Source organism: Protopterus annectens, chromosome 13.part0, assembly GCF_019279795.1.
Source record: "Protopterus annectens isolate FY-2018-M chromosome 13.part0, PAN1.0, whole genome shotgun sequence".
NCBI classification, from domain to species: domain Eukaryota; kingdom Metazoa; phylum Chordata; order Ceratodontiformes; family Protopteridae; genus Protopterus; species Protopterus annectens.
This window is the reverse complement of record NC_056747.1, coordinates 1,148,649,623-1,148,675,489: the sequence shown is the minus strand read 5'-3', so window position 1 is coordinate 1,148,675,489 and position 25,867 is coordinate 1,148,649,623. Positions and strand designations below refer to the sequence as shown.

The 25,867-nt window shown below is 43.4% G+C and overlaps 1 protein-coding gene across 2 annotated transcripts in view; it reads right to left on the bottom strand.

Moving 5' to 3' along the window:
* ITGA3 (integrin subunit alpha 3) overlaps positions 1-25,867 on the bottom strand; it is a 1,049,629-nt gene that overhangs the window by 249,053 nt on the left and 774,709 nt on the right. For both annotated transcript variants that reach the window (XM_044055141.1, XM_044055142.1), the window contains exon 16: positions 884-961. In XM_044055141.1, the coding sequence (XP_043911076.1) occupies positions 884-961 (78 nt within the window). The remainder of the gene's footprint in view (positions 1-883; positions 962-25,867) is intronic.

Genomic DNA, 25,867 nt, shown 5'->3' with positions numbered 1-25,867 from the left:
ATGTTTGGCATTCTGAGAAATTCTGGACAGTTGAGCAGTATCCCTTCAATTATTTCAATATAAAGTGATTCACACTTGGGTTTCAGACTTCATATCCTTCAGAAAAAGCATGCAAATACAAATTTGATTATTCTATTAATTTTCTGTGTTTGTAAGATTAATATTTAAAATCTGTCCTTGATTTTGGACACCCCCCAATTATTTTTGGCTTTGCTTAGATTTCTTGTACTATGGAGTTGAGATGTACACACACACACACACACACACACACACACACACACACACACACACACACACACACAAAGACACACAAATGCATAAATGCATGAACTCTGAATCAAAGTTAGTCTGAAGGGCAGCAGTTTCTATGGCATAGCAAATAAGCACCTCAATCTACTGACCAGGTCATGATGACTATCACTTCAGATATTCCTGACCTACACATTGTAACCTTTTCTCAGTGCTATATGAAAAATCATTTATCAAAACATAAGAATACAAAAACAGCAGATTGTGCACCTTTTTCATGCAAGCATATAAGATAGATTTACCTTCCAAAACCCTTCACTGCTATCTTACACAAATCTGTTAACTATGCTGGTGGCTGGAATTACGCTACAATCTCAATCCTGCCATATCAGATGCCCAGCTGTGGAAATTACTGTTATCATATCAAAGTGTTTCCATTACAGTTTTTGACAAAATGGTAAATCTGATTGCTTAAGTGTCAGAAAATACACAACTTTCATTTTTTATACAGATTTAGTTTTTTCCCTAGCAGCATAAAGTTGCCCATATTAGGTCTGTAAATGGATTAATCATAGCAAGTAATAAAAACTGCTCTAATCCCAATCACTTCATCTGAGTAAAGTAAGACAAGTACCTTTTGATTCTGTTTAAATGGATTTCCCAGTTCACAGATCAGAGTTTCGGATACTGTGCACGCAATGTCTTGATTGTCCTAGAAGGAAAGCAAAGCCAATAAGTCCTAGAAAGAAAGTAAAGTCAGTACAGCCACAAGACTCATTGTTTTAAATGAGCAGCGTATGCAATTACAAATGAATGGGCAGTCAACCCCACAGCTAGATCCTATAAAGGTGACTGAATCAACCCTCAGCAGTGCATGCCTAACCAGTCAGCCTACTTAACTCTGCAACTTACATGGGATCAAGTCAGCTGCTTTTTGCATGGCTCAAACTGGTCATCTTGACCAGTTATGGTATCTGAAGCTTTTGCAGATTTGGATGGGATTGTCTGAATGTTTTGAATGTCGACCACTTCAGTCTGCTTCCAGCATACTGAAATCTGCCATTGTAACATGCACCCCCTTACCTCACCCCTCACCCAGCATACTGATATCTCCCATTGTAACATGCACTTCCTTACCTCACCCCTCACCCAGCATACTGATATCTGCCATTGTAACATGCACTCCCTTACCTCACCTCTCACCCAGCATCCTGACATCTTCCATTGTAACATGCACTTCCTTACCTCACCCCTCACCCAGCATACTGATATTTCCCATTGTAACATGCACTCCCATTGTAACATGCACTCACTTACCTCACCCCTCACCCTGACATCTCCCATTGCAACATGCACTTCCTTACCTCTCCCCTCACCCAGGATACTGATATTTCCCATTGTAGCATGCACTCCCTTACCTCACCCCTCACCCAGCATCCTGACATCTCCCATTGTAACATGCACTTCCTTACCTCACCCCTCACCCAGTATACTGATATCTCCCATTGTAACATGCACTCACTTACCTCACCCCTCACCCTGACATCTCCCATTGCAACATGCACTTCCTTACCTCTCCCCTCACCCAGGATACTGATATTTCCCATTGTAGCATGCACTCCCTTACCTCACCCCTCACCCAGCATCCTGACATCTTCCATTGTAACATGCACTCCCTTACCTCACCCCTCACCCAGCATCCTGACATCTCCCATTGTAATATGCACTTCCCTACCTCACCCCTCATCCAGGATACTGATATCTCCCATTGTAACATGCACTCCCTTACCTCACCGCTCACCCAGCACCCTGATATCTCCCATTGTAACATGCACTCCCTTACCTCACCCCTCACCCAGCATCCTGATATCTCCCATTGTAACATGCACTTCCTTACCTCACCCCTCACCCAGCATACTGATATCTGCCATTGTAACATGCACTCCCTTACCTCACCCCCTCACCCTGCATCTTGACATCTCCCATTATAATATGCACTTCCTTACCTCACCCCTCACCCAGGATACTGATATATCCCATTGTAACATGCACTCCCTACCTCACCCCTCACCCAGCATCCTGATATCTCCCATTGTAACATGCACTTCCTTACCTCACCCCTCACCCAGGATACTGATATCACCCATTGCAACATGCTCCCCTAGCCACACCCCTCCGCAGAATACTGATATCTGCCATTGTAACAAGCACCGCCTTTACCTCACCCCTCACCCAGCATCCTGATATTTCCCATTGTAACATGCACTTCCTTACCTCACCCCTCACCCAGGATACTGATATCTCCCATTGTAACATGCTCCACCTTACCTCAACCCTCACCCAGCATACTGATATCTGCCATTGTAACATGATCCCCTTTACCTCACCCCTCACCCATCATACTATCTCCCATTGTAACATGCTCCCCTTACCTCACCCCTCACCCAGCATCCTGATATCTCCCATTGTAACATGCACTTCCTTACCTCCCTCCTCACCCAGCATACTGATATCTCCCATTGTAACATGCACTTCCTTACCTCACCCCTCACCCAGCATACTGATATCTCCCATTGTAACATGCTCCCCTTACCTCACCCCTCACCCAGGATACTGACATATCCCATTGTAACATGCACCCCCTTATATCACCCAGCATACTGATATCTCCCATTGTAACATGCACTTCCTTACCTCACCCCTCACCCAGGATACTGATATCGCCCATTGCAACATGCTACGCTAACCTCACCCCCTCCCCAGAATACTGATATCTGCCATTGTAACAAGCACCCCCTTTACCTCACCCCTCACCCAGCATCCTGATATCTCCCATTGTAACATGCACTTCCTTACCTCACCCCTCACCCAGGATACTGATATCTCCCATTGTAACATGCACTTCCTTACCTCACCCCTCACCCAGCATCCTGATATCTCCCATTGTAACATGCACCCCCTTACCTCACCCCTCATCCAGGATACTGATATCTCCCATTGTAACATGCACTTCCTTACCTCACCCAGCATCCTGATATCTCCCATTGTAACAAGCACCCCCTTACCTCACCCCTCACCCAGGATACTGATATCTCCCATTGTAACATGCACTTCCTTAACTCACCCCTCACCCAGCACACTGATATCTGCCATTGTAACATGCACTTCCTTACCTCACCCCTCATCCAGCACCCTGATATCTCCCATTGTAACATTCTCCCCTTACTTCACCCCTCCCCAGGATACTGATATCTCCCATTGTAACATGCACTTCCTTACCTCACCCTCACTCAGGATACTGATATCTTCCATTGTAACATGCTCTCCTTACCTCACCCCTCCCCAGCATACTGATATCTCCCATTGTAACATGCTCCCCTTACCTCACCCCTCCCCAGCATACTGATATCTCCCATTGTAACATGCTTCCCTTACCTCACCCCTCACCCAGCATACTGATATCTGCCATTGTAACATAATCCCCCTTACCTCACCCCTCACCTAGCATACTGATATCTCCCATTGTAACAAGCACCCCCTTTACCTCACCCCTCACCCAGCATCCTGATATCTCCCATTGTAACATGCACTTCCTTACCTCACCCCTCACCCAGGATACTGATATCTCCCATTGTAACAAGCACCCCCTTACCTCACCCCTCACCCAGCATCCTATCTCCCATTGTAACAAGCACCCCTTTACCTCACTCCTCACCAGCATCCTGATATCTTCCATTGTAACATGCACTTCCTTACCTCACCCCTCACCCAGGATACTGATACCTCCCATTGTAACATGCACTTCCTTACCTCACCCCTAACCCAGCATCCTGACATCTTCCATTGTAACATGCTCCCCCTTACCTCACCCAGGATACTGATATCTGCCATTGTAACATGCACTTCCTTACCTCACCCCTCACCCAGGATACTGATATCTCCCATTGTAACATGCACTTCCTTACCTCACCCCTCATCCAGCACCCTGATATCTCCCATTGTAACATTCTCCCCTTACCTCACCCCTCCCCAGGATACTGATATCTCCCATTGTAACATGCACTTCCTTACCTCACCCCTCACTCAGGATACTGATATCTCCCATTGTAACATGCTCCCCTTACCTCACCCCTCACTCAGGATACTGATATCTCCCATTGTAACATGCTCCCCTTACCTCACCCCTCCCCAGCATACTGATATCTGCCATTGTAACAAGCACCCCCTTACCTCACCCCTCACCCAGCATACTGATATCTCCCATTGTAACATGCACTTCCTTACCTCACCCCTCACCCAGCATCCTGATATCTCCCATTGTAACAAGCACCCCCTTACCTCACCCCTCACCCAGCATCCTGATATCTCCCATTGTAACATGCACTTCCTTACCTCACCCCTCACCCATCATACTATCTCCCATTGTAACATGCTCCCCTTACCTCACCCCTCCCCAGCATACTGATATCTGCCAATGTAACAAGCACCCCCTTACCTCACCCCTCACCCAGCATCCTGATATATCCCATTGTAACATGCACTTCCTTACCTCACCCTCACCCAGGATACTGATATCTCCCATTGTAACATGCACCCCCTTACCTCACCCCTCACCCAGCATCCTGATATCTCCCATTGTAACATGCACTTCCTTACCTCATCCCACACCCATCATACTATCTCCCATTGTAACATGCTCCCCTTACCTCATCCCTCCCCAGCATACTGATATCTGCCATTGTAACAAGCACCCCCTTACCTCACCCTTCACCCAGCATGCTGATATCTCCCATTGTAACATGCACTCCCTTACCTCACCCCTCAAACTCGTAATTCATCCTTTATACTTGCATTTGATGTACTGTATGGGGTATCTGTACACCAACTCTCATCTTTAACTCATTCACACTGTTTTACCCAGGAAACTGACTATGAAATCTCATCCGTATTCTCCCTCCTTTGTCTCTGCCTGCCTCAGTTAATCATTTCTATCAATATTCCTAAATTTTTGTGTAGTGCAAAGTGTTACACTTTGGTCTTTGCCTACCATGTCATTCCTAAATGCACTGTAACTCAGCATCAGTATGATGTACTCCTTCTTATCAATGGCCACATCTAAGTTATCGTAACCAGTTCACACTCCATTATTGCACCCATGGCAGCACACGTGTCAGGCATTTCTGAGCACTTCCCTGATTCCCTTATCCCTACTCTCTTTCCTCTGCTCATCTTCTCCTTCTTCCCTTTCCCTTCTTTCACCCCTCTTCACCCCAGGTATTAGTAAGCTCTTACTACTCATCACCATCACTATATCCCTTTCTATACTACCACCCCCTGCCCCTCTCTATCCATTCAGATTATATCTATTATCTTTTTCCCTGACTTCTGACCTTGTAACTTCCTGTGGCACTCTTACTATTTCCTCTACTACTTTCTTTTTATCATCCTCCCTCAGTTTGCCACACTGTTTTACTTTTGTGAAGCTTTCTTTTCCCCATTTCATCACATTTTTAAAGGCACAAGAAATCTTATGTCTTTTTCCACTGTCTGATTTGCAGTCCCCTGGGACTGAGATGATGCATGCCCATGTGGACAACTCCTGTTCCCCCAAGGCACTCACCAAATCCTATCTGCTCCTCTCTACCTCACCCTCTGTCTTTCTATTAATGTGATGTTTCCTTCCTTGTGTTGTACATAATTTCTTCTCATGTGTCTCCCAGCTCTTTGATTTCATTTTTTTTCTCTCACCGGGTCATTTAAGTGTCCTGTCCTGAAATGCTGTTTCTCCTTTCTCACATACCTCCATATTACTCTGTGCCCAAACATGGTTTCCCCAGATGGAGGATGGGGGGCACTAGCTCATGCTTCTGCCTTCTCACTCAATAGTGCTTAACAATGTATCTATTCTTTGGACTAGCATGGTTAAGCACTTACCACTTGCTCTTTTCAAGTTCTCCCTACAAATGCTTTACTTCTTCATTCTTCTAGACTAAACATGTCCTGTGCCTCCAGCCTCTCTTGTAACCCAGTGCCTTTATACCCTTCGTCATTCAGGATGCCTTTGCAACACCTCCATAAGCAGTTATTTTTTCATGCTCAGATAAAAACTGTGCAACCGTCTCATTGGCACCTGTTCATGCTATGAGAAGCATACATTCATAGAAAATGCTAACAACACGCTAGTAGGGTCAGAAAAGGGTAGGGATCAGAAGAGGTGGAATATTCCTCTTCTTCCTCAGGAGGAGGGTGAGGAGAACCAACTATACTGACACCTCTTAGTAGAGGTTAATATCTTTGGTAGATGTCTGGAAATGTAACTTGCTATGGGCAGGTGCATTAGGAAGTAGTGTGTATGGAAATGTACACACAGTGCCATAGTAGCACTACCAGTACACCTAACATGGAAAGGAAAGAAAATAAGAACCACAACTGAGAGAGGATGGATTATTCATGAGGAATTTCTCTCTCAAGGACTCAGCACAGCTAGAACACGGAAAGCCCAGAGTTTAACAACATTATATGCTGGACAAAGAGGCCTTCCCACTCTGACATGAAGAGGGACTGAGAAAGAATTAGAGTTTTCAAGGCTGGGCTTGGTTTGCTGCCAGGGGAGGGGAAGACTCCTTCTCTGAAGATACTAAAGGGAAGTCTTGTACTCTGGAAGAATCGGGTAAGAGAGTTATTTGCATGTGCAGGATCAGCGGTAATAATAAAAATGTAACCTTCAGAACTGAATGCGTAACTCTAAATGAGCCATTGCTAACACTGACATATGCACCACTCAGTTTCCAGGTCTGCATATCACAGAAGCAGCATCCTACACTGACATCAGTAACAAACTCTTCCAGTTGACGATCACCTTAAATATTCTAAATATTCATTCTTTTACACAGCAGCTGCCTGCGCCCCACTTGTGTGGCATAATCTGATGGGGTTCTTACTCCAAAAGTATAACACCCTATCCTTTTATAACCTTGGTCCTAACTGTTAAATCATTCAAAAATGTGCATACTTATTCCTGTGGAGGGCAACCTGGTATTATCCATTCACCTCCAACTTCCTGCCAGACATATCCAGCTCCCTGTCTCATTAATAAAACCTGGTCGCTGATGCATAATCATGGGTAAAACCTCTACACCACCTGTCCTGACACCAGGTGTGTGGATGGTATTACTTAATACTGTTTTCTTTGAATGGGTTGTACAGGGGCCGACTGAGTAGCACTGCCATCTCAAGCAAGAGGCTTTGTTAAAATCTCAGTTCACTATCCACTTCACAGTTTTTGGCTCTACTTCTAAATTCTTTAAGATTACCCACCAAACTTCCTACAAGGCATGGTCTCAATGACCTAGCTGCAACCTACATGCAGTATAAACTCAAAAAAAAAAAAAAACACTGATGTAAAATGAGTGCTCTAAGAAACCACAAGATGTTTTAGCGTAAAAAAAGTATTAATCCACTATTTGTCCTAAGACTTCGTCAGAAATAAAACTCACATGCTCACTTCCATCTTATACACACATCATCAGTTAACCAAGGACCAATCACATTTCAACAATTAAATCATTGCATAATTTACATAGAGTCCTACATACAGTATATTTGATAGTTTTCCCTTTGTGGCATCAGTGGTAATCCACCCACAGGAGTGGATTAAGATGAACTGGTAGCATCTCTGATGCATGAGGTCATTCTGCTGCTTATCTGCATGGAAGTTAACGTTCAGGAAGTCAGTGTAACAGGCCTCTATCAGCATGGCTTCTTCCTAGATCCAGTGTTGTAAATGGAAAAGTACAGTTATGTACACATCATAAATGTAGATGTTTGAGTGTATTCATTGTTGCAGTCATCAGACTTGAGTTATCTGCCTGCAGATAGCCCTCAGTTGGCCCGAATACCTGAGTCTTAGTATTTCTGTGTCGGATGCTGTCGCTTCTTCCATGACATCAGGTCGTCAGGGGTATAAAAAGGCAGCCAATGCTATTACATCAGTTTTTCTTGCCCCAAATGTCAGGAGCCCCCAAAAAGGGAGTTAGTATATGATGGGGAATACCACCATTAAAAATAAATACCAATGCTATTAGGAATGGCCATAGAGAGGAGAGGTAGAAAGACAGAGAAAGCCAGGGGGCTGGAGGGAGGGAAACCAGGACTGCAACAGTGAATACACTCAAACATCTACATTTATGGTAAGTGTACACAACTGTTCTATGTTCTTCATGTTTCACTGTTGCAGTCATCACACTTGGGTTGATTCCCAAAGCTGAGGATGGGTGGAGGCAGTTAAGAAGAGTTAGGGCTGGCTGTTAGGCCTTGCAAGACTGCTGTAGCAAATCCAGCCCTGGATTTGGAAAAGATAGGTAAGTGGTAATGTTTGGTGAAGGTGTGTACAGAACTCCAGGTTGCAGCCTCCAAAATGTCCCTGGTAGGGACACCCCTGAGGAATGCAGTAGAGGTGGAAGTAGCCCTAGTGGAATGTGTTCTGATCCCCTGTGGGGTAGGCTTTCCATGGTGCTTGTAGCAGAAATGGATGCAGTGTGCTATCCATTTGGAAATGGTTTGTTTTGAAATGGCCTTACCCTCTGCCCCTGTAGCAAAGCTGACTAGCAGCTGGTCAGATTTTCTGAAAGGCTTAGTCCTGTCAATGTAGAACCTGAGCTGTCTGTGCATGTTCAAGGAGTGCAGGATCCTTTCCCTTTATTCTGAGGGTTAGGGAAGAAGGTTGGTAAATGGATGGATTGGTTTAGAGCCACACTGGACACCACCTTAGGCATGAAGGATGGATTAGTCCTGAGGGAAACCCTGTCAGCATGGAAACTATTGAAGGGTTCCACAGCCATTAGTGCCTGTAACTCAGACACTCTTCTGGCTGAAGTTATGGCTAAAAGCAAGGTTGTTTTCCACGAGAGGAATTTTAACTCTGCTGAGGTAGCAGGTTCAAAGGGTGGAAGTGTGAGCTTTTCCACTACAAAGTTAAGGTCTCGGGCAGGAGTGGTTGCTCTCCTAGGGGGCCTTAAATTATTAGCCCCTCGCAGGAACTGTTTGATGACAGGGTGAGAAAAAAGAGGTGGCTCAGTATTATAATGAGCTGAGATGGCAGAGGCATGAATTTTAATGGAGGAGAAGGATAAGACTCTGTGGTGTAGCTCTGCTAGGTAATCCAGGATTAGAGGTAAGGAGGGCACTGCTGTATCCTTTCCTTTAGACTGATTCCAAGAACAATATCTTTTCCACTTTTCAGCATAGGATTTTCTAGTACTAGGCCTTCCGCTTCAAGAATGACGTCTAGCACCTGTTTGCTGAGGGTTGCTGGTGGGGTATTCAAGGAATACGCCATGCTGCAAGGTTTAGGGTTTACAACAGGGGATGCAAAATATGTCCCTCCTGCTGGGACAGCAGGGTAGGAGTCTGGTGTAGGTGCCAGAGTGGCACCATTGTCAGACTGCGTAGAAGTGGGTACCAGTGCTGACGTGGCCAGTCTGGTGCAATAAGAATTGCCCTTGGCCTGTCTTGTTTTATCTTGAGTACTACTCTTAAGAGAAGGGGCAGAGGGGGAAAGGCATAGACTAAAAGTTTTTTCCATTGAAAGGATAGGGCGTCCACCTTCCAGGCCCTGCTGTGAGGGATCCTGGTGCAGTATTTGCTTAAATGGTGGTTCTGGGGGGGAGGCAAAGAGGTCCACCTCCGGTGTCTCCCACCTCTGGATCAGAAGGTTGAAGGTGTTGTGCTCCAATTTCCACTCGTGTGGGTCTAGGACATTTCTGCTTAAGTCGTCTGCCAGTGAATTTTGTTTGCCTGGCAGGAATTGATCTTGTAGATGCACTTGGTAGCTCATGGCTGTGTTCCACACGGCTATGGCTAACCTGCAGAGTGGGTAAGAATGGGTTTCCCCTGCTTGTTTATGTACCACATAACTGTGGTGTTGTCTGTTTTTATCAGCAATCGTCCTGGAAGGATTAGGTATCTGAAAGCTGTCAGAGCATTCTGTACAGCTAGTATCTCTTTCTGATTGATGTGCAGGAGAATCTGCCCTGGACTCCAATGGCCCTGAATGCATTTGCCTGCCATGTGAGCCCCCCATGCGTAGTCTGAGTCTGTTGTCAGGGTTTGGATGGCGAGGGGTTGAGTGAAATGCAGTCCCTTGTTGGCACCAAAGACTTTTTAAGTACCACTGAAGTTTCCTCATATGCAGTCTTGCATATGGAATTAGTAGAATACATGAGGCCATGAACCCTAGGGCTTGGAGTATTTTTCTTGCAGATAGCTGGGTTCTGGTGGCCATTTGTGCAAAATAGTTTGTCAGATAGACCTGTTTTTATGGAGTGAGAAATGCCATCTGGGAAGTTGTGACCAAGCTTGCTCCCAGGAATACAATCTTTTGACTGGGTACCAGTCGTGATTTATTTTTGTTGATGGTGTACCCCAATGAAGTGAGAAGCTTTTTACAAATGTCAGGTGCTGAAGCAGCAATTCTTTACTGTCTGCCTGAATCAGGTAGTCATCCAAGTATGGGAAAATTTGGATATTTCTCTGCCTGCAGTATGCAATGGCTGGAGCCAGGCACTTTGTGAATACTCTGGGCACAGTAGATAAGCCAAAGGGAAGCGCAAAGAACTGATAATGCATAGAGGCTTCCCTGAAAAGTACAGTTTTGTACCTACCATAAATGTAGATGTTCGAGTGGTTATGCTGCTGCAGTCATCACACTTGGGTTATCCTGCTGTCAGGCGGTCCCTGCAGTCGGCCTGAATTCCAAAGCCTTGGTCCGGCGTCCGTTGTCGTCGCTTCTTCCCTGACGTCAGTGCGGCAGGGGTATAAAAGAGGCAGCCGACGCCATTTTCTTCAGTTTTTCTTGCCCCAGATGTCAGGTGCCCCAAACTAAGAAGGCAAAATAAGAAGCTTGCAAAACATACCTTAGTGAAAAACAATAGTACTAGTTGTAAGCAAATACACCATATAGACATGCATCCCAAAGGTTGATGTACATGGAGGTATAAGAAAAGCCTTGTTAGGTAGAGGGGATGGAGGGAGGGTAACCTGGACTGCAGCAGCATAACCACTCGAACATCTACATTTATGGTAGGTACAAAACTGTACTATGTTCAACGTGCTATGCTGCTGCAATCATCACACTTGGGTAGAGTCCCAAAGCTATGGTTGGGTGGTATGAACTAAACTGGGTTAGGTGCAGCTAAGATGCCCTGCAGAACTGCAGTGGCAAACCCAGCTCTGGTTTTTGAGTACAGAGGAAGGTGGTAATGCTTGGTGAAGGTGTGCACTGAACTCCAGGTAGCTGTCTCCAGAATGTCCTTTGTTGGGACTCCTCGGAGGAAGGCTGCTGAGGTTGCTGTAGCCCTGGTAGAGTGAGACCTAATACTAACAGGCACTGCTTTCCCATGGTGTGAGTAGCAAAAGTGGATGCGATGTGCTATCCATTTGGAGATGGTCTGTTTTGAAATAGCCTTTCCTTCTGAGCCTGGTGCATAGGATACAAGGAGTTGGTCAGATTTTCTGAAGGCCTTTGTCCTGTCCAAATAGTAACGTAACTGTCTGTGAATGTCCAAAGAGTGAAGGAGTCTTTCTCCTTTATTCTGTGGGTTTGGATAAAAGGTGGGCAAGTGCATGGTCTGATTGAGAGCCACACTGGATACTACCTTTGGCATGAAGGAAGGGTTGGTGCGTAAAGATACTCTGTCCTGATGGAAAATGATGAAAGGTTCCACTGCCATAAGAGCCTGCAGTTCTGAGACTGTTTTCCATGATAAATATTGAAGCTCTGCTGAAAAGGCTGGTTCGAAAGGAGGAAGTGTTAATTTTTCCAGCACAAAATTTAGATCCCAAGTTGGAGTTGGTGGTTTTCTGGGGGGGGTCTTATATTTTTTGCCCCTCTGAGAAACTGTCTTAGCAAAGGATGAGAGAAAATGGGAGGAACCGTATCATAACGAGCTGAAATGGCTGAAGCATGGATCTTTATGGATGAGAAGGAAAGACCTTTGTGTAGCATCTCAGCCAGATATTGGAGTATGTGCGGAATATTTGGGATGCCAGGATTTAGGCTTCTGGCCTGGCTCCATACACAGAATCTTTTCCATTTGTCTGAGTAAGTTTTTCTGGTGCTGGGCCTCCTGGCCTCCAAAATGACATTTTGGACGTCCTTTGAGAGAAGTGTAGTTTGATAATTTAAGGTATTTTCCATGCAGCTAGATTTAAGGTCCTTAAGATCCTTGGGGGGCTGCGCGTCAAGTTTCGTAGAAGTGGGTACCAGTGTTGACGCGGCCAGTCCGGGGCAATGAGGATCATCTGTGGTCTCTCTGATCTGGCTTTCAGTAATACCTGGGTCAGTAGAGGCAGAGGTGGGAAGGCGTAGACTGACAATGCTGTTCAACTGAATGATAGGGCATCCACTTTCCAGGCCAGGGGATGATAAGTCCTTGTGCAAAATTTTTGTAGCTGGCAATTGTTGGTTGAGGCAAACAGATCTATGTCTGGTGGTCCCCACCTATGAGTTATCATTGAGAATACTTGCAGGTGTAGTCTCCACTCGTGAGGGTCTGTCAAATTTCTGCTTAATTCGTCTGCCAATTTGTTCTCCTTTCCTGGCAGGAATTGTGCTTGCAGTTGTACTTGGTAAGTTAATGCTGTGTTCCACAAGTCCATTGCCTGTCTGCATAGTGGGTAGGACTGGTTTCCTCCTTGTTTGTTTATGTACCACATAACTGTGGTGTTGTCCGTCCTTATTAGAAGTTGTCCTGGATGCAAGAGGTCCTTGAAGGCTGTTAGTGCATTTTTTTACAGCTAGCATCTCCTTTTGATTGATGTGTAGTTGCCTTTGGTTTGCAGACCATTTGCCCTGTATGCATTGTCCTGCCATGTGTGCACCCCAGGCGTAGTCTGATGAATCTGTTGTCAAGGTTTGGTTTGCTGGAGGTGAGACAAAAGGAAGGCCCTTGTTTGCTTGGCATGCTTGAGCCCACCATAGAAACTCTTTCTGAAGGCAGGGAATGAGAGTTATACTTGCTTCGAGGCTGTGTCTATGTTGGGACCATACACTTTTTAGGTACCATTGTAGTTTTCACATATGCAGTCTTGCATATGCAATTAGTTGAATGCAGGATGCCATGTTACCCAATGCCTGCAGGAATTTCCTTGCAGTGAGCTGGGTAGAAGTTGCCATCTTTTTGAAGTACTGAGCCAGTTGTTTTTGCTTGTCTGGCGTGAGGTAAGCCATCTGGGCCGTTGTATTCAAGCTGGCACCCAGGAAAATTATTTCTTGTGAGGGTATTAGTTTTGATTTCTTTTTGTTTACTGTGTACCCTAGGCAACTTAGCAACTTTGTTACAAATGCCAGATGCTGTAGTAGGATGTCTTTGCTGTCCGCTTGGATCAGGCAGTCGTCCAGATATGGATACATTTGTATTCCTTGTTGTCTGCGGTATGCAATTACTGATGCCAGGCATTTCGTGAATACTCTGGGCGCAGTAGATAAGCCAAAGGGCAATGCAGAGAATTGATAATGCGTTGTGCCTGCCAAACATCTGAGGTATCTTCTGCAATCTTGTCTGATAGGGACATGCAGGTATGCCTCTTGAAGGTCCAACATTACCAGCCAAGACTCCTTGCCCAGCATGGGAAGAAGCTGCTGTAGTGTGAGCATTTTGAATTTGGGAATGTCCAGGTACATGTTTAGAATTGAAAGGTCTAAGATGGGCCTCCAGGCTTTGTCCTTTCTTGGTACTAGAAACAGTCTTGAGTAAAATCCTTGACCTTGCTCTTTTGCAGGTACCTTTTGAAATGCTTTCATGTTCATGAGAGCTGAAATTTGCTTTTGTGCCTCTGCCCATTGGTTTGTTGGCAGATTTGGCATGCCTCTCATCCGTGGTAAAGTGTGACAATGAAATCTGTAGCCACGGGTAATAATATCCAGAACCCATTTGTCCTTTGTTATGATGTGCCAATTTTGTGGAAAAAGAGCCAGTTTTCCTCCTAGAGGTGCTGCCTGGGCAATTTTGCTTGGCAGGCGAAGAGGAAAGTCATTGAGTTTGTTTTCTGAAGGGATGAGATCTGTCGTCTCCCCCTCTTTGAGTTGTTGTTTGCCATTGTCTAGGCCTGAAGGTACCTTGTGGCTGGCCTCTGCCCCTAGGGCATCTGTACCTGCCCCTTTGGGGTCTGTCTGAAGCAGAAAAGGACCAGTTTTTTGATGGCCAGTTTCTACTGAAGCAAGGAGGTTGCACCTGTAAAAAATCTTTAACTGTTTGCATTGATTTTGCCTTTTCTTCCATTTTCTTTAAAACTTCCTCTGCTTTGACACCAAATAACGCATCCTTTTGCAGTGGAACATCCAGTAACTTTGCTTTGACATGTTCTGGTAGGGTCTGCTCTTTTAGCCAAGCATGGTCTACGTATTACAGACCCTGTGACCGCTGCTCTACATGAGGCCTCCAAAGAATCAAAACCGCACTGCAAGGTATGTTTTCCCACTTGTTCTGCTGCATGCAACAAATCCTGCATCCCTTTGAAATCTAGTTGATCTGTTTGAGGGATCATATTCTGTTTTAACTGAGTAAGCAAGTACTGCTGGTATTTAATCATGTGGAATTGGCAGTTTAATGCCCTCATGGCCAAAGTGGCAGAGGTATACACTTTTTTCCCTCATCTTTCTAATGCCCTAGAATCTCTTTCCGCAGGTAGCGGATTCTTAGCAGTAGAGGCCTTAACCCCTTTGGGACCCTGGGAAATGGTTTCTGGGTCTGCAGCAGGGCTTTTATATAAAAACTTGTGAGAGTCAGGGACTCAATAGTATCTGTCTGGTTTAGGTGGTGCTGGAGGTAAGGAATCTGGATTTAGACTGGATTCAGTGTAGACATCATCCAGAATGTCTAAAACAGGAGGAATGGCTAGGGGTCTATGCTAAGGTAGAAGAAGAAACTCACAGAGTCTTTTCTTGGAGTCAGAGTAATCTTGTCCTTCCCAGTGGAAATGCTCTCTCATGGTGTGCAGTGTTTTCCCAAAAGAGAAGTCTTCAGGAGGGGAAACAGAGGGAATAGACTCCTCAGCATCTGAGTTTTCACAGAGAGGGAAGGGGTCATCTTGTTCCTCAGAGTCTGCTGAGGAAATGGATTCCTGGTCAGAAGGAGGTAAATCTTCCTCCAGTCTAGGCCTTTTGTCAGGAGGGGGTTGGGAACGTCTGATAAGGGTAATCAGGTCCTCCGCCATTTTGAGCATTTGTTTTTTAGGCATAGGGGCCTGTGTGGGAGTCTGTGGACCCGGTTTCTTAACCTTTGAATGCCTAGCATATGACTTAACGGAGAGAGTAGTCGGTTTAAAGATGCCTTCTGAAACCGAAGGCCTGTCCATAGTCTCCGGATCGCCGCCAGGGCTGGCGTCCGCAAGTTGAGGAGGAACCGGCTCCAGTGGCCCAGTAGATTCTGTCTGAGAGGTAGTCGCATTTTCAAGTCTGCGGTAGTCAGGGGCTTCTTAGGCGCCTCACTGAATACCGAAGATCCGGTGGAAGGCCTAACCGAGACCTCGGTATCTGGTCTAGGTCTAGGCTGCCTGTCGTTGTCCTTGCGTTTTTTAAAAATAGCGGTTGTCAGAGGTTCCGACAACATGATGTAGTTGAATTTTCTGCCAAAATAATGTTGGGCGGTATCAGCCCGACACTTAATAGTGCGTTTATTGAACCTAGCGCAAAACCGACAACCAGAAACATCGTGGTCTGGGCCTAGGCAAGGAATACAATAAGAATGGAAATCCTTATGAGGTATTTGCTTCCCACAAGAAATACAAATATTAACTTTGTCTGACATCGGTCTGAGGCAAGAAAAGTTTCCCCAACGGGGTACTTAGCTTTATAGAAGACTTCGGCTGAAAATCTGTTCGAAAATCTCAGGAGCTGGCCGACCGGCACTTGCGAACTGCTTCTGCTTCGGGCATCGCGCGGCAAGAAAGACTGAAGAAAATGACGTCGGCTGCCTCTTTTATACCCCTGCCGCACTGACGTCAGGGAAGAAGCGATGACAACCGATGCCAGACCAAGGCTTTGGAATTCAGGCCGACTGCAGGGACCGCCTGATGGCAGGATAACCCAAGTGTGATGACTGCAGCAGCATAGCACGATGAACATCGTAGATATTTCCTGCATGACTCCCTTATGAGGATGTGCAGATAAGTGTCTTTTAAGTCTAGAGTGACTAACCAGGCATCCTTGGCTAGCATGGGGAGAAGCTGTTGCAGGGTAAGCACCTTCAATTTTGGAACCACCACGAAGGTGTTGAGAATTGAAAGATCCAATATTGGGTGCCAAGAGCCCTCTTTTCTGGGCACCAGGAAAAGTAGAAACCTTGACCCCTTTGTCTACTGGAACAGGTTGAATAGCTCTGATATTGAGCAGGGAAAGTACTTATTTTTGAGCCTCTGCCCACTGGTTTGGAGGAAGGTCTGGAAACCCACTTGGGGTTGGCAGTGAGTGGAAATAGAATTTGTACCCCTGGGATACAATGTTGAGGACCCATCGGTCCTGAGTAATGGACATCCAGTTTTGTGTATAAAGGGTAAGTTTTCCTCCTACGGGCACAAGCAGTTGGGCAGGGCTGAGAAGGAGAGTTGTGAAGTCATTGTGAACTTTTTCCATAGGGGGGCGGTTTACCACTCTCTGGTTTTGGGGTCGAGGCATTCCATTGTTTAGATTTCTGCATACCCTGGGACTGTAGTATGGGTGGTCTGTTTTCCCTGGGACTTGAATGGGAAGACCTGGAAGGGTCTGGAAAAGACCAGTTTTTTGAAGGATAATGCCTACTGAATCTAGGTGGTTGCAGTTGTAAGAATTTTTTAACAGTTTTCATAGATTTAGCTTTTTCTTCCATCTTTTTCAGAACTTCTGCTTTGGTGCCAAACAAAATGTCCTTATTTAAGGAGTGTCTAGTAATTTGGATTTGACATGATCTGGCAAGGTTTGTTCCTTCAGCCAATCATGCCTTCTCAGTACAGAACCAGTACAGAAACAGTACATCCACTTGTATACAGTATGCTGATGATTCCACTCTCATCTGCTCTGCTCCATCCCCAGTAGAACTCCACTCCTCTACCCAATTGGTCTTCACAGCAGCAGAAAAATGGTTTCAACATATCTGTCTCCTCCTAAATCCCAAAAAAACCAAACTACTACTTTTCACCCCAACCCTTAAATCCACCCCAATCAATTTTTCCATTGTGTCCTGTAATGGCACTATCATTAAACCTGACTATTCCACAAAACTACTAGGCGTCACCATAGACAATCAACTAAATTTTGACTATCACATTGATTTAACTATCAAGACAGTTAATAAAAAGATTGGTGCCCTTTACAGACTTAAGCCCTTTCTTACTGCCACATCCCGAGTGTCTCTCGCCCAAACTCACCTCATTTCTACACTACTGTATGCCTCTCCTTCTTTTATCAACATGTCTAAAGCTAATCTTCAGAAACTGAATATAGCCTACCATAGTATTGCCAAATTTGCCACTGGCTCTTCATTCCAAACTCATCACTGTCTTAACTTAAAGAACCTTAACTGGCTAGAACTTCCAAACCTAATACTCCTACAGCAACTAACGATCACCTTTAAAATTCTACATTACCCCTCCAACACACCCATACTGAATAACCTCATCACACCTTATAAAAATCTCACTACACTTAGATCAGCCAACAAGCTTCTAGTTACTACTCTGAAATCTCATAATAAATCAGGTGACTCCTTATTTGCAAACACTATCGGTTCATATTGGAATAAACTTCCCACAGAACTGACCTCCCTAGGCTCATGTCACCTTTTCAAAAAACAGATTAGAAATCACTTACTAAATCACTGGCTATGCCCATGCTCCAATCCTGACTGAGCTCAGCAAATTTGTTACCCTCTCTAGTCCCCTCCTTTGTACCTTCACTCTCTTGTTCAAAATTCTGACTGACTTCCCCAATCCCCTCTTTTGTACCTTCACTCTTTTGTTCAAAATTTCTGTTTGACTTCCCCTCTGACCATCTGCTTTCTTTCTCTTGCTTCCTTTATCTGACTTCCTATATCCTTCTACCTTTTCCTTTCATCACTACCTTTCTTCCCCCTCTCTTCTCCTACTGGCTACTCCTCAGCTTTACTATGCCCATAATATTCATTCCAAACAGAAACTGTACTTTTTTCACTTTCTGCTTACTTTATTTCTGCTTTTTCTTTCTCTCTAACTACATAATAACTGTTACACTACCTGCTTGCATAGTTAACACTGTATATTAACTGTATCTTGCTTTTTGCCAATGCTTGATTTGTTGTTTTGACTAGTGACTAGTGATTTTTTTACTGTAAATTTTATTTTATGATACTGGAGCTTTTCTCCTCAGCCCTTGGCTGAAATTTGACATGTCATCTAGTCAGACTAGCCCAGGAACACTGTATATGCGATTGTACTCTGCCTTTTGTCATTATTTTACTGTTAGTTAATTAGTGACTTTTTAAACTGTAGTGTTATAGTCTGATAGTGGAGCTTTTCTCCTTGGGCCTCTGCTGAAAATGGACATGTATCCAGCCAGACTAGCCCGGTTAACAAATGTAAAATAAAATAAATAAATAATAAATAAGAACCAGTGACTGCAGCCCTGCAAGATGCTTCTAGGGCATCAAAGCCACACTGCAAGTATGCTTACTAACTTGGTTTGCAGAATGCATTAGCTCTTGAAAATCTTTACTTTCTGCACAATCTGGAAATGATACCATTTTTTGCTTAATTAGTTCCATAATATGTTGCTGGTACTTTAACATGTGAAACTGGCAATTCAATACCCTGATGGCAAGAGTGGCAGAGGTACATACCTTCTTACCCCATCTGTCTAAAGCTCTAGAATCCCTGTCCGAGGGGGTAGGATTTTTGGCTGTAGTAGCCTTAATACCTTTAGGTCCCTGGGAAATGGTCTCTGGGTCAGCAATAAGATTTTTCAAAAGAAATTTGTGGGAATCAGGTACTCTGTAGTACCTGTCAGGTTTCCTAGGGGCCGGGGGTAAGGTGTCTGGAGTAAGACTGGATTCCATAAAAACATAATCTACAACATCCAGGACAGGGGGTATAGCTAGAGGCCTGTGCTGAGGGAACTCTAAAAATTCTCTGAGTCTCTTTTTTGCCTGAGGACAGTCTTGGCATTCCTAGTGGAAATGCACTCTTAAGGTATGCAAGGTTTCACCAAAAGAGAAATCCTCTGGAGGAGAGGCAGAGGGAATGGATTCCTCTGCATCTGAATCCTCAAAGGCTCATAAGAGCAAGTCCTGATAATCAGATGGTTCAGAGTCATTGGACTCCTGGTCTGTAGAGTCAGAAGGAAACTCAATTCTTTGTCTCTTAGCAGGGGAAGGCTGGCTTCCTCTAATTAGGGTAATAAGGTCTTCAGCCATTCTAAGCATTTGTTTTTGTGGCATGGGAGCTTGATCATGTGCTTTGGTTGTCGGTTTTCTAGGCGTAGTGCGTACTCTGGGCCTAAGAAACTTTGTAGTTTTGGCTAAGAAAGAAGTCATTTGTTTGATTCGAACATCGGTAGGATGGAATACACCCACAGAAGTCGGTGCCTGCACAGCAGCTCCGTACCCATCCAAGGTAGAGACATCCGCAGGTTCCATAGTCGAAGAAGCATCTCGCGGCATACTGGACTCCGAATGGGTCTCAGCAGAGGCCTGCGAACCCATAGAAGTGGGCATTAGGGGCTGCAAAGGTACCTCACTGAGTACCGGCGGACTGGTGACTAGCTTAATGGAAGCGTCGGCAGTTTTAGACCTATGCGGTCTGTCTCCATCTTTATCTTTTCATTTTTTCGGTAGATTGGTAGTCAGATGGCCTATTGAAGCCATTTTGGAATACGAAGAATGAGAGTGAAAGAATTTAGCAACAAAGATAGCCTGACGTCGAATGATTCGAGCGTTAAACAAGGCACAAAACCGACAGCGAGAGAAGTTGTAGTCTGGGCCTAAACAGGTGATGCAGTAAGAATGAAAATCTCTGTCAGGTATTTGCTTTCCACAGGCAAGACAACTGTTAACTTTTTCTGACATTGGTTAGAGCAAGAAAAAAGGATCCCCAATGGGGTACTTAGCTTTAGAAAACTTCAGGATTATAAACTCGAAAATGAAAATTTCAGGAGCAGCTGACCAGCACTTGCAAACAGCTTCTGCTTCGGGCTCCTCCTTGGCAAGAAAGACTGATGTAATGGCGTCGGCTGCCTTTTTTATACCCCTGATGACCTGACGTCATGGAAGAAGTGACAGCATCCAACACAGAAATACTAAGACTCTGGTATTCGAGCTGACTGAGGGCTACCTGCAGGCAGATAACCCAAGTGTGATGACTGCAACAGTGAAACATAAAAGAACATCTACTGTTTCACCAAAATACTGACTGGAGATGTTTGTAATGTTTGGGAATGGCAATAAGTCTTAGCAAGAGCTGACAAACAAATAATAAAAACAGCTGTTGCCATCTCTCTGCATACAATAACTGAAAATTCCAGAAAAAGATGGAAAAATGACTTCCATGAAAACCTTCACTGTTCCCATACGCCAAAACTGTCAGACAAATACGTCAGTCAGAAAGCTGCTAACAACATAACATACTTGTGACACAAATGAACTAACATGACAATCAGAGATGAGCTAAGAAGAGATTTGTCTATATAAAAATACCTAAAAACAACCAAATGCTGCTAGGCTGGATAATCATCATACAATTCTAATAATTTTGGACTTTCAATACCACTGTGGCAAAGTGTCAAAACATGTTTTATATACGACAGCAAATGCAGGCCAGATTTTCGCATTGTATCCATATAAAGTGTCTTTGGATCCTTTTGTCCTCGCATCCAGACAGTGAGTAGGTCATCTGTAGAAATGATCTAACTACAGCCTTGATTTTATGCTCATTAAAGAAATTAAGATATTTTACAGTGCTACATATCCTGGGGTATCATTAAACTTCTACATCCAGGACAAACCTCAACCCCAACTCCCAATACCTCCAACTCAAAGAAAGTATAAGCACCCAATTCAACTCTTTTTTCATAAACTCTATACTCTCACTCATAAAAAAACTAAAGTAATACCCCACTAGTCACCCAACCTGAAACCACAGTTACCCATACTACTACTACTACACTCTCAATGCAACTAATCCAAATAAACAACAAAAAAAGTTAACCAAGCTAAAACCTACATCACTTGCTGCTGACAAGCTACCAAATGAATACCTTGAGTTAGCAACTGATGTGACCTCTTACCCTGTGCCTGTCTTGATGCATCTCTAAGAGTCGGACAACTTCCTGTGTGTAACACCTCTGCACAAAGATGGCTCCTCACTAGAACTTTCCAGTTATAGACCAATATCCAAACAAAAATACTGGATGGATATTGAATGGGGGAAAGGAAACTCACCCCAGGGATCACGTCAGGGGTCCAGGGAAGTAAATAGTGTGGGAAGAAATAGCCAGGGAATTGCTATGGCTAGGCTTGTATAGGCCCTAGGGCCGATAGCCTAGTACCAACCTATGAACCTATGAACCTTTAAAAACTAAAAATTTGAATAAGCAAAACAAAACAAAAAAGAATTCGACTGGCATACACGAGCTTCATGCTAAAAAGGCTGGTTTATTACATTTTAATAAACAAGGCACAGCAAAACGCTATGACTAAGCACTTTCACCTCAACAGGCATCATCAGAGTCATATGTCTTCATTCAAACACACCCATCACTTCTCTTTCCAGTGACCTCAGAAATGTAACCCTTGCCATACCTAAACATTTTCAATTCTGTTGATAATTTCCCTTAGGTCAAGGAATACAGACATAAAAAAATGCATAAAATAAAAGTAATAAAACATAAAGAATGAAACTTCACAAAACTGTAACAGTAACAAACTTAAAATCATATATATATATATATATATATATATATATATATATATATATATATATAATGTTGTGGCTCAGTCTTATAGAACTAGCAAAATCACAATAAACAATATTTCTAAAGACAATAATTCCATAATGCTTACATGCATGTCCATAACCTAACACAGTTTCCTCCTTTCTTTTAACACACTGACTATAGAAATATATTCATGAATTCCAGGTTGCACATTGACATTCAGTCTAAGTTGCCATTTAGTTTCCTTGATTTCTATGTCTAACTTGGGGTCACCCCCTCTATCTTCTCTGTAGGACCTATAAATTACAAAAAAAACAAAAATATTTTATAATTTGAACATAGAGATGAAAGTAGGAAAAGTGAACTGGATATTTTCTTGTTTTTAATGTCTCTGGTGTGCTCAACAATCCTGTCTCTTAACCACCTAGTGTTTTTTCCCACATAGAATGCTTGACAGGAAATGCACATGGCCACATAGACCACCATCTCAGTGTTACAATTACACCTTCCGGGGCATTGTAGTTTGCTATGAAAGCCTGCAATTTCTACGTATGGCCCATCGTTCATGTACTTACACCAGTTACATGCCCCAAATTTACTAATTCTTGAGTTGTAATTTCCCTTTGTACCTCTGTCATCTAATTCCAACCATTCCTTAATGTTCCTACATTTGCTGTATAGCATTCTGGGTCTCTGCCCCAGCTTACCCCTAAGCTCAGCATTAAAAACATTCTCCCAAATAACGTTGAACTTGCGGATCAACTGGGGCATTAATTGATTGTAGGGTACAACAAATACCTCATCTTTCAAAGTAGTTCCCCTACAGTTGTTTACTAGGCTCCCTCCTGATCTCAATATGGGTGCAAATTTTGAGGTCCTACCTTTATTAACCTCATTCTTTGTCTTATACAACATTTTGATAGGGTACCCCCTAGTTTTAAACATGTCAATAAGGATGCTCATCTCTTGTTGGAACATTGTGTCATCAGTAATTAACCTTGAGATCAGAACCATCTGGCCTTTAACCACACTTCTTTTCTGGTGAGCTGGGTAACAATTATCAAACTGAAGAAAACTGTTGCAATAAGTATCTTTACTATAAATGGCTGATCTCAAAGTTCCCTGACTTTTGTCCAGTTCTATATCTAGATAGAGGGTCTTGGAAGAATGTAGCCGGTGTGTGAATTTTAAGTAGGATGTAGTCGAATTCATATAGTCCACAAATTCCTTTGCCTCATCAATCCTGCCTCCTCACAAAGTCAATATATCATCCAAAAATCTCAAAAATAAAATTATCAGAGACCAAAACAGTGAGGTGAACACAAATTGTTTTTTCCACTCTGTCAGAACTATGCTCACAAAAACGGGGGCACATTTGGCCCCCAGAGCCATTTTTGACGAAACAGTTCCCCTTCAAAATATAAAAAGTTGTTTTTCAACATGATTTCCATTAAGGTCACCAAAAATTAATTTTGTCATTTAACAAGTGCCCATTAATCAAACTATAATGATATAGTTCCAGTCCTTCCTGATGGGGTATGACCAAAAATAAATTGATCACATCTATTGTAAGGAACATAAAGTCCCTACTCATGTCAACATCCTGAAGCATTTCCAAACAATGCCAGGAGTCCTTAAGAACTTGTGTGCAAACCTGCAAAGTCCCCTTCGAGTAATGATCTACATATGCCATCAGGGGCTCAGTCTTTGAACCCCTGGCGGCAACGATGGGTCTGAAGGGGGGATTTGAAGGGTCCTTATGGCACTTGGGGATGCCAAAAATGGATGGAATAACAGGTGTAATGTTAGTCAGGTAATCAAATTCCACTTTAGTGATGAGCCCCTCAAATAGTACATCCTGCATAAAAATCTCAATTTTAGTGTATGCTCTGCTCACCTCACTTTTTGAGACTCTTTCATATGTGGTCAAATCATTCAGAATGTCATACATCTTTCCTGCATAGTCCAAATGCGACATAATTACTATTGCACCCCCTTATCTGGTTTCATAAATCGGGTAGTCCTTGCTTTTTATTAATTCTCTTAGGACTGCCCTTTCATCACTAGTCAAATTGTCCACAAAACCAATCTTGGTGTCAAATATTTTCCTGATTTCGATCTCAAACAATTTTTCTAGGACACTAACTAGTGGATTACATGGGGGATAAAAATACTGGTGGGCTTCAAGTGTTCCAATGCATTTTCCACATAACTGTTTGGGGATGAAAAAAATAAAAGCAAATTCAATTTTCTAACATACATCTTTAAGTTTATCAACACACTTGCCACATCTTTTTAACAGTTTAAAACGTGTTTCCCTGATCAACAAGTCACTAAGGTTGTAGATGGTAAACTCGTCTTTAACCACAATATCTGCAGTGTGTTTATTTACAATCTTTGTAGCTTCAGACAATGCATTGTTAAACATATTTGTGTTTAAATAGGCATCAAAAAATTCCAAAACATCCATAAATGACCTGTTAGCACTGTTTACTTCACAAGGCTGATCACACTGTGAGTTTAGATTTATATCAATGTTATTCATTTCATCGAATACATCATGTCTTTTTACTACGAGCAACAGTTTGCATTTCATTATTTTCACTGTACGCAATTTGACTGTTATCAAGCTGCCTGTGTAAATTGTCAACAAAATCATTCAAAACTGTCTTTTCCACCTCCCTCTCCCTTTCCCCCTTCCCCTCTTGTTGTTCGTTCCCCCCATTGTCGTGCCTGCCAGCTTCTCTGCCCATTCCGGGCCTGGTCACCCCGGTTCATTAGGTGTTCTGAATGCCTTAGTTAGGGGGGAATGCTCCAAAAGCTGTTCCTGGTTAGGTTCATATTCACTTTCAAACTCCTCATTCCAGGTTTCTGGGTCTCTCAGATCCCCCATACCTCCATTCCCCCAAATCTGGAGCATTATTTCGGCTGTGGATTGTGGGTGGGAGGTAAACAGTTTTATTTTTATAATCGTTAAAGTCTCTATCAAGTTTCTTCTGTTTCTTGGAATAGTTGTCACTAACAATCTTAAGTCAACAAAAATCTTTTTATGGTTCATTAACACAGTTGGATAAAGCAAGTCATTAGTTATACTTGTATTAATGTCATTAATTTCTCTTTGTAAAATTTTTAACTTATGTTCATTGTCCCTTACTACAATCGCCATCAGCTCCAGTCCCATCTTATCAAAGTGCTCAACAAGCTCTTTGTGCATAACTGAGCCTGCCTCTGTCCCTCATGGGTATTTCCAGACACGCAGGCCCTTAGGAACTTGCTTGCGACTTGCAGAAGTATTTAAAAACATGTTGTCCAACTGTAGTGACTTAAAGCATTTACATAGCTTCTCCAGTTGAAAAAGCTGTTGGTTAACACATCCCCTTTCACTTCTCTCAGACACTTCAGTGTGTGTAAAGTTCATGTTAGTCATCTAAAACACATCATTCAGACGCGTTATTACAGGAAAGTCCCCAGCCAAATTTCTCGAAGTACCAATGTCCTCCATATTTTCTGGGCTATGTAATGTTAATAACTCCACCTGTCAATTCGAAATGTTAAAAGTTCCACTTCCACCGTTGATGTTAGCTTTTAAATTAAATTGCAGCTCTTTTACAACTTGGGTAAGTTCCCCCAACAGTGTTTCGATGGTCTGTTCAGCTCTAGCTCCTGCCATGTCCGGGGAATTCA